This window comes from Falco biarmicus, chromosome 6 (assembly GCF_023638135.1).
Source record: "Falco biarmicus isolate bFalBia1 chromosome 6, bFalBia1.pri, whole genome shotgun sequence".
Taxonomy (NCBI): Eukaryota; Metazoa; Chordata; class Aves; order Falconiformes; family Falconidae; genus Falco; species Falco biarmicus.
The window spans coordinates 89,685,368-89,694,807 of NC_079293.1; the positions used below are offsets into that span (position 1 = coordinate 89,685,368).

The window sequence follows — 9,440 nt, forward strand, 5'->3', positions numbered from 1 at the left end:
CTGCACGCGGGGGTGGGCAGGCTGTGCACGGCACTGCTGCTCCGGAGGGCGACGCGATCTCTGTGGTGAATTGCACATGCCATGAGATGGAGCTGCTGCTCTGGTAAAGGTTCCTTACGAAGCCGAAAGTATTAGGGGAATTTTTTTAATTTTTTTTTTTCCCCTCTTTCCTGAAGTCATCGAGCAGGGAGTCACTGAGGTGAGTCCCATCTGCCCTCGCCGGTTCTCCCACAGCCCTGACAGCCACCTCCAGGGCCGAGCCCACCCCCCTTCCCACGCCAGCCAGCGTCTTGCCCGCCGAGACAGCACAAACACACGTTCCCCTTTGTTTTCAGCTCCACACCTAGTTTTTTCCTTGCATCGTGAAGGGCTGGCTACTCATCTGTAATTCAAAAGAAAGCAATGACTCACTAGACTACAGCGCTTTCCAAGGCAAAGTATTTCATGGGTTTCACAGGCACGCTAGCCCGTGTTATGAAATAGCCTCTGTTCGTGGCCCACATTCTCCCCATCTCCGTGCCCTGTGCGGATCCGGAGGGCTGAGGTTCCCACCCTGCGGCACGGGGAATTGTGCTGAAATGGGGTGCTTGCACTGCGCGGGGAGTGGGGAACGCTGGCCCCACCGAACCTGGGGAGCCTGGCGCGCTCGCCGCTGGCGTCAGCCTAGCCCTGCGGTGTTTGCAGTATGTTTTAATTAAAAGGTAACAAAAATCTAAAGTTTCACTTTTGCCAATAAGCTTCCCGGCACCGGGGAAAGGGGCTCGAAGGCAGGTGGGGCCTCCCAGCCCCTCTCCTGCGCACCCCGTGCCCCCCGCCGGGGCCATGGTGAGTGGCCGCGGGAGCTGCAGCCCCTGGTTTCCCCCGGAGCAGCAGGGGAGGGGGCGCAAAGGGGCTTAAAAAACGGGGAGAGGGGCCTTCCCTTGAGCCGCGAGGCAGTCTGCACCACTGTGGGGCTGCAGCCTCCGCTCCCGGGGCAAAGGGGGCCGGTGTCTGCAGGTGCCCCCCCTGCCCGGGCTGGGAGGGTGCTTCCACCCCTCGGTGCTGGCCCCGCAGCCGGCCTGATGCTGTCTGTCCCTCCGCAGGGGACGGGGGACGGCGGCACTCTCCAAGTCGTGCACTTCGGCCTGGTGTGACTGAGCTGCCACAGCAAGGAGGGGGAGACCTCCCCGAGGTGGGGAGGTTCACGGAAAGACCTCCAGCGAGCTTCCAGCCAGCCCTGGATCCAGCCACTCGCGGGAGATGAAGCTCCGGGCTTGGCGGATCCGCTGCCCTTGGACGGCCAGGCTGCCCCCGTCCCGCACTGGCTGCCCCGCGTTTGCTCGGGGGGGGGCAACCGGGTGACGCTCTCGTGGCATCATTCGAAGACATCAAAAAAGCGAGTAATTGCGGATCACTGTGTATCGTACAAATGCAATGCTGACAAATTCAGGCAGGTGGGTGGGTGGGGTGGGTGTCTTGGACAAATCCATGAACTTCTTGGGAGAAAGTCTGTAATTCCCTACACATTATATATTTTAACAATCTTCACTTGGAAGCAGATTTGAATTTCCACTTAAGGCTCTGAAAACCCTCCTATTGAGATACCAGCAGATAAAATCTTCACTCAGGATACCTCTGTGAAAGAGCAGCCTTTCACAGTCAGCAGCATTTTTCGAAGAATGCTCTCAATTTTCATATCTAGATATATCGTTGAATAACCATTATTTTGCCTTGAAAAAAAGACGCGGAGCCTCTTAAACATCTTCCCATTGGAGTCCAGATTTTAATCTGCCTTCTCTAACCACGAAGGGAAAATGCACTGAGAAGGTAACGTAACCTGTTCCAGCCCTCTGTTTTTTTTCTGGCGGTGAAGAGAGGAGCAAGCATCGTCTCAGGGCTTTCTTCCCACCGGCTGGTCGGGCGCAGCATGTACAGATCCAGGGTTTGGGCTCTGCCACAGGCGCATGCGCGGTTTAAGCTGGAGGTTTTTTGGGAGCATTGGGTGGCTGCAGCCCAAAGCCGGCGAATGCCTTGAAATTGGTTTTGTATGAGAAACAAATTTGTACGGTGGACTAAAAATAAAAGAACCGTGTAAAAAAGCAAACAAACAAAAGACATTAGAAGTATTTTATTGTTATTAACAAAAATAAAATATTTGTGCTCACAGTCAGTCAACCATTTCCCCCTCCGAGCCAAAATCCTGCTGGATTTCTGCTGCGCCACGGGCAATTTTGGTTGCACCAGAAGAACTCCTGACCCATATTGGCACTTCATCCACATCGGTACCTTTCCACGAGTTTACCTGAAGGGGACTGTTTGCTTTGCGGCTTGAAGGGTGCGAATGGGCTGCGACACGAAGGGTTTTATACACTCAACGGGGGGAAATTACTAAAGCAAAGCTTTGAAACAGAGCTGGCTGCTGCCTTGCCTCCCTGCGCGGAGCCACACTCTGCGCAGCGCTTGGGGGGCAGCACGCTTTTAATGGCCTATGGATTTAAATTTAATTTCTGGAAAACACATGGCACAAGGGCAGGCAGCGATTGGGCGCTGGTGCTGCATCGGGAGCTGCGGTGCGATGCTTTGCCGCGCAGCTATTTTGCTGAATTGCAGCCATATTTCTGTCAGTACAAGTGATGGTCTATATGAGGGATTAATCTGACACCAGACAGTGATTCTTAATCCTTCAGTATATCATAATCTATTTACTTTGCATGCTAAGAGGATTTCAGCTTAAAAATATACAGGAAGTGATACTAGAAATGTACATAAGATCCAGAACGCTGTTTCCTAAAATTGCAGTTTTTCATTAAAAAAAAATAAAAATAAAAAATCCTCTCTTGCTTTCTTGGAAAAGTCCTGTCCGTTTTGGGAGGGGGCAAGTGTTGGGTTGGGATCTAGCTGGAAAAAGGCATATGTTTTCCTCTGGGCTCCAGCCCGCTGACCATTCTCTCCCTCCTCCTTGCCCACAGCTCTGTGCTCGGCCACACGACACGGAAGGAGCTCTGCAGTGCAGCAGGTTCCTCGGCTGGGAGTGACACCAGCAGGTTCATTTATTTTTATTGACAAATTCAAAACAGGTTTGGAACCAATGCGGGATGTGATGCGCATTAATTGCTACTCATAGCGCAGGAATTAGCCATGAGTGGCTAACACAGACCGGGAAAACCACAGGTGGCCGGGCGAGGGTTCGGCCGCCCCCACCTGCCCCCGTGCCCGGCCAGCGAGGGGGCTGCAGCATCGCTGCACCGCGCGGTGCTGGGCACGGTCCTGCAGCTTCCGATGGTTTAATAATTCCTGCTCGGCCATAACACTTTGCACCCCCAAAGCCCACCCTGCGGCCGGGGGGCGGCCGGGCCCCCCAGCAGCACAGTGCAGCCCACCGCCCCCGGGCCAGGTCCCAACCGAGGGCAGCCCCCTGCCACCTGCCGGGGGGGGGTTCGGGGAGCACCGGCCGAGCAGGGCTCTGCTCGGAGCAGGGGCTCTACTCACAGCAGCTACTCTGACAGCAGCAAACAGATCACCAATTATTTCAGGTCCACGAAGCACCAAGCGTAAAAACTAAGGACAGCCCAGGATAGGCTGTACGTGCCCCCCTCTGTGCCCGCCCCACCCCCCACCCCCCCCGGCCCCCGCCAAGCCCTGGCCCTTGACTCGCAGCAGGAAAGCACCACATGCCTTAGGAGCTGGCACTCAGCGAGAGGCAGGAGCTTCACCAGGCTTGTGCCAGGTACCGCGGTGTCCCGGCGCCCTGGCACCAGCCCCTGGGCCGCTGCGAGCACCGTGGTCCAGCAACAAATGCTATTTAAAAAATATAATTATAAATACTAATAGTAGCTGTGCAGCCAGGAGCCTTCATGCTTGAGAAGGGAGGCACCGAGTCACCCAGGCAGCTGTTTCCCAACTGGGCTGCCCAAAATCTCAGCCGGGTGATGCCGCCGGCGCCTGCTGCCGGAGCTGGGCACGGCGACGTGCCACCAGACCTGCCGAGACTTGCGCCCGCTCCGGCCCCCGGGGAGTCCATGGTGGGAGAGCGCGCGGATGCCCAAGCCCCAGCCATGCTGCTAGCGAATTGGGGGGTGCTGGGGGCCCCCCAAAGCTGGGCATGACGCTCCCCAGCCTGTGCCAACAAGCACAAGTCACATCTTGCCCACCTGCTGGCACCGGCCCGTGGGTGGCAGAGGGAGGATGAGGCCCGACCACACTGGGCTCGCCAGTGGCCACGGCACGGATTGGGGAGTTCTACCCAATATAAGGAAAAAAAAAAAAAGCAGCAATTTTAGTTGTTTTTTCAGCAAACCGGCTGTTCCTGCTTGAGTTGTGCTTTGAAAAAAACCTCCAGGGCTGGGAGAAATGCAACAACAACAACAACAAAAAAAATAAAATAAAAAGGGAAGGCAGGCGCGCAGGACAAAGCCAATATTTGATGTGACCTGGACCAGGTTCCTCCATGTCCCTGCCACCAGCTGGGCTCAGCAACCAGCCCCACTGCTGTGCCCGTGGGACAGGGTAGTGTCCACGCAGTGAGGCAGGGGCAGCCGCTGGGCTCCCAGCCGGGGGGATTCCCCTGGGGAAGCCAGCACCCTGTGGCGTCCCAACCCCCGAAGCATCCCCTGCCATGGGCCACCACACTGGGGGATACTGGATGAAGAGGTGTAGGACCGTGCCACCAAACTGGAACTCAGGCTCCCCTCTTGGCTGCGTCACTCAGCATCGCTGCTTTCCTGAGTTATAATTTTTAAGGAAGATGACGTCTGTGTGATTTTTATTTAAAGCCGATGAAATGAGTGCATGTAGAGGGGTGTTATACACCTGCTGCCTCTTGGCTCTCAGGTGCTCACTAAATCTGGGAGGGCAACTTCAGTTCACTTTGTGCCCAGCACAGATTTTTATTCTTTTTTCTTTCATTATTTTTTTTTCACAGCTCTGGGAGGGCTGCAATAACTTCTTTCCTTTTAACAGAAGGGCTGGGGCATGCATAGGCTGGTGGTACCAGACCCAGCACACATGGCCGCCCCCCCAACCTACCTGTACAGCCCCCCCCTTGGTGTGATGAGCATCTTACTAGTGCTTGCAAAAGAGAAACATTAATATATATATATATATACACACACAGAGAGACACATTTATATAAATGTACTTAAATATATAAATACTTAAACATATAAACACTTAACTATGTGTATGTGTATGTATGCGCTGAAGGAAACAAGGAAAAGACCCGTTTAAAGAAGAAAATCCCGTAAAATCAACCCGGGTGCACCCGTCCCCTCCCGTCTCTCCCGGAGGCACCGTGGGGGCGCTGGGGCCATCGGCCGCCCCCCACCTCGGGTTGTGCCGTGCCGTGACCCTGGGGGGAAGGGAAGCATGTGCCGGGAGCACCTGGGGCTGAGGCCCCACTCATCCCCCCTCCCCCTCCGCTGGTCTCCACTGCAGCCCATCTCACAACTGCACATTGCCAGCCCCATTTGCACCCCACTGGGACGCTGGGGGGTCCTGGGGCGGGGTAAAGACACCCCCGCCCAGTGGCTGCCCAGAGCACACCAGTGCCTCGACACCTCGCCCCCCCCACACGGTCCCCACTGCCCCGGGGTGCCTGGGGACACCGGGCAGAGGGGCCCACAGCCCCAGAGCTCCCGGCTGCGGCAAGGTCACAGGGAGGGGGGTGGGAATTTGGGGGTGCCCCCCCCCCCGTGTATCAATGGCCCAGGCAAGGGCAGCGGTGGCCCCCGTGGTCCCCTCGGTGCCGGCCCCGTGGGAGCGGGAACGGCCCCAGACCCAGCGAGCAGCTTCCAGCACCTGTGGGGAGGACCCCGGGGGCAAAAGGGGGGAGGCTGCGATGAGAAATAACCCCCCCCCTCGCCCGGCCCCGGCTCGCTCCGGGAGGGCAGCGCCGGGTGCCGAGCATCCCTCCGACCCGACCCGCGCAGGGGCAGGGGGCCTTCCCCCCCCCCCGCCGTGGGGCAGCCCCACGGGTTCGGGTCACCCTGGGGGGCGGGGGGGGGGCTGCTGCTCCGTCCCTGGGGTCCCAGCGGCACCGCAGCGCGGCCAGAAATCGGCAGCCACGGCACCGAACGCGGGTCCCAGCCCGCCCCCCCCAGCACTCGCAAAACCATCCCCCCCCCCCCTCCATTCTGCTGGCCCCCCCCCGGGAAGCATTTCCCAACGCCTTGCTCCCCCCAGGGAAGTTTCCTGAGAAGAGGAGGCAAGGGGGAGGAAGGAGGACAGGACACCACCGCGTTTATTAGTTTGGATTTTATTGGGAGGGGTGGGAAGGGGGGGGTTTCCTTACAGTTGAAGGGGTAAGTGTGGGGTTACCGCATCGAAAGTCCCAGGTACACGGCGCAGGACAGCCGGGCTGGGAGCCGCAAACGTGCCAACCAACAGAAGGGCCAAAAAAAAAAAAAAAAAAAAAAAAAGTAATATCGGTAACCAAACCGAAAAAACACACCCCCAAAGAGTCATGCCCCCCCCGCCGCGAGCTGCTTTCCCCTGCAACCCTACCCCCAAAAAATAAACCAAAACTTTTTTTTTTACACTGCTTTTCTTTTTTCTTTTTATTGTTTTTTGTTAAAATTTTTTCCTCCAAAAGTTTTGGTTTTTTTGGTCTGCAGGTTGCGGATGAGCAGGGCAGCTCTTTCCTCCCCCTTTGCCTCCCCCCTCTGGGCACCCCCCCTGGCTGCCAACCCCTGCCCAGCCCCGGGACAGCACGGGCGAGCTTGCACGGAGCCCTCGAGGACGGACGGAGGACGCAGGACGCAGGACGCAAGATCGGGAAAGATTCGTTTTTAGGGAAAAAAATTAAAATAACATAAAAAAAAAATTAAGTTCTGTTCCATGTTAAGACTCTAGATAAATGCCAACCCAACAGCATCAACTAAAATAATCACGGTCACTGGAACGGACCTAGTATTTACATCGTTCCCGCCGCTCCCAGCGGCAAGAGGCTGTGCAGGACCGGCGAGCCAGGGGCTCCCGCACCAGGGGGGTGAGGGTCCCCGCACGAAGCTGGGGGGGCACCGGCAGGGCAGGAGCCAGCCTGCGCCTCTGCCTGGGGCAGGGGGCAGCAGGGGAGATGCTAGGCTTTTTATTATTATTTTTTTTAAACTCCTCTTCTGTTGCGTTTAAAAAAATAATAATTATAATAAACCCACTGGAGGGGTGCAGGAAGCAAATAAATATCAGTCAGTAGAGATGGGGGTGGCAGGAACCCCCCCGGGGCATCGCCACTGCTAACGAAGAGAGGGGAGAAGGAGGAGGAGGAGGAGGAGGAGGAAGAGAAGCCGGAGCCAGAGTCCTGCCCGGGAGGCAGCAGGAGACACCAGGCAGGGGGTCCGTGGTGAATGGGGGGGTGGGGTGGGGGGTAGCAGGCGGCCCCTCACAAGACCTGGAAGCGCCAGGACGCCTGGTCCTTGTAGTCGAGGCAGTCGGGGGAGTTGAAGTTGAGCTTCCAAGAGGCAGCAGCGGCAGGTTCCTTGTAGTCCAGGCAGTCGGAGGAGTTGAAGGGCAGCCCGGTGCCGCCGTAACCCTGATGGTGGTGGTGATGATGGTGATGGTGGTGGTGGCCCGAGCTCTGGCTCAGCGGGTGGTGGTGGTGGTGGCCGGGCACTGAGGAGGGCCCCATGGGGCTGAGCTGGTGGGGATGGTGGTGGGAGTGCATGGGCGCCAGGTAAGAGCTGCAATCCACGCCCCCAAAATAGGAGGAGGAGGGCGGTGCGGGGTACCCCTGCCCGTACCCCCCGCCTTGGCCATAGGAGACGGGGTAGCTGGCGGAGGCGGCGGCGGCGGGGCCGGCCCGCTGCATGCAGGACGCGGCGGCCGGCGGCAGCGGCTCGGGCACAGTCACCCCTGCCGGCGCTGCGCCGGGAGAGATGGAAGCTGGGCTCCAGATGGATGACGCCGGGGTGCTGAGCGAGGCCGGGGCGCCTGCTGGGGCCGACGAGGCCGAGCTGGAGGACGAAGAAGAAGCTGAGCTGGAGGCTGCTGCCGGCGGCGTGAACTGCCCGCTGCTCTCCGAACCCGAGCTCTCACGGGCTGGTGAGGATTTCTTCTTGGCCGGACGGCTCTTGGCCCCGCCGCCGCTCTGCTGCTGCTGCCGGCACTTGGCACGGCGGTTCTTGAACCAGACCTGCAGCGAGAAAGTGGGGCGCAGGGGGATGAGCCATGGGGTAAGCAGGGGCAGCGGGGCAAGCAGGGACCCTCTGGGCTGGCCCCGCTCACCCCACCGCCCCTCCTCGCTCTGGGAGCGCCCAACCCACCTCACCCCAGCACCAGTTCTCCCAGCACCCACGCCCAGCCATTAGCACCGTACTCCCCCACACCCCGAAAAAAAAAAACCCCGCCCCGTCTGGCACCCGGGCCACCCCTCATCCTGCCCCACAAGCAGGGATGCCCAGGGCCCGCAGGTGGGCCGTCCCAGCTTGCGCGTGTCCCCCACGCAGCAACAAAATACAGCTTTGCGGGACAGCTCCTGCGTGGGATGCCACCCGTGCATCCCACCCCACTGGGCATCGCCGTCCGGACAGCGGTGCCAGAGGGAGCACCCCGGGGAAGCAGGTGGGCAGCGGGGCCGCTACACCCTGGGGCAGGTGGAAGGGGACAGGAAAAATATTAATAAAAATAGAATTAATAAAAGCAGGTAAAAAAAAAGAAAAATAAAATCTCCCCCTTTGCTCAGACACCCCCACAACAGGACAGACAAGCTACTGGGTGCGCAGATGCACCCCAGCCCCGAGGACACAGGGATGAGCAGTGCGGACGGGGAGCTGGGTCCGAGTGGTGCCCGCTGAGCCGGGGCGCCCCTGCATCCCCCCAGCTCACAGTGGGGCGAGAGCCCCCTGCCAAGCTCTGGTACCTGGACTCGAGATTCGGGCAGGTTGATCTTCAGGGCCACCTCCTCCCGCATGAAGATGTCAGGGTAGCGGGTCTTGGCAAAGAGTGCCTCCAGCACGTCCAGCTGCGAGCGTGTGAAGGTGGTGCGCTCCCGCCGCTGCTTCCGTGGGGTGGCTGGGGGCAAGCAGCGTCATGCCAGGTCCCTGCATCCCTCCCGCACCCCCCAGCATCCCTGGGGCAGGGGCCCGAGAAGCATCCCTGCCTCCGACCCCAAGGAGCGGCGATGCTCCTGCAGCCCTGCCCCATGGCAGCAGGGCACGACCGCAGGGACCAGACCCCATCCTGCTCGGGAGGGCAAGCAGCAGCGGGCCAGGGCAGGGGCAGGCCTGGCCCTGGCCACAGCAACAAGAAGATTTCGTTGTGTTGAAATAAACTTTTTTTTTTTTTAAAAAAAAAAAGCATCTTTTTTTCATCCTTAAAAATACCTACGCCAACGAATAAACCTCGGGGATGGGGGAGAAATTTTGCTGGACCCAGCCGTGTGCCCCTCCAGCCCGCTCTCCCCAGCCAGGGATGCAGGAAAATGGGGGCACCCACCCCAGAGACCCCCCCAAACCGCACGGCTCCGCGGG

General features: G+C 58.8%; 2 protein-coding genes across 3 annotated transcripts in view; one reads left to right on the forward strand and one right to left on the reverse strand.

The window, feature by feature from the left end:
• Positions 1-1,424, forward strand: part of WDPCP (WD repeat containing planar cell polarity effector) — a 103,958-nt gene extending 102,534 nt beyond the window's left edge. For both annotated transcript variants that reach the window (XM_056344356.1, XM_056344353.1), the window contains one exon: positions 1,083-1,424. In XM_056344356.1, the coding sequence (XP_056200331.1) occupies positions 1,083-1,133 (51 nt within the window). In that variant the 3' untranslated portion in view covers positions 1,134-1,424. The remainder of the gene's footprint in view (positions 1-1,082) is intronic.
• Positions 1,425-6,433: 5,009 nt separating this feature from the next.
• OTX1 (orthodenticle homeobox 1) lies at positions 6,434-9,434 on the reverse strand. Its single transcript, XM_056343854.1, has 2 exons — positions 8,831-9,434; positions 6,434-8,104 (listed from the first exon to the last, which is right to left on the reverse strand). The coding sequence occupies exons 1-2, from the start codon at positions 8,879-8,881 to the stop codon at positions 7,355-7,357; spliced, it is 801 nt and encodes a 266-aa protein (XP_056199829.1). The 5' UTR covers positions 8,882-9,434; the 3' UTR covers positions 6,434-7,354.
• Positions 9,435-9,440: the final 6 nt, after the last annotated feature.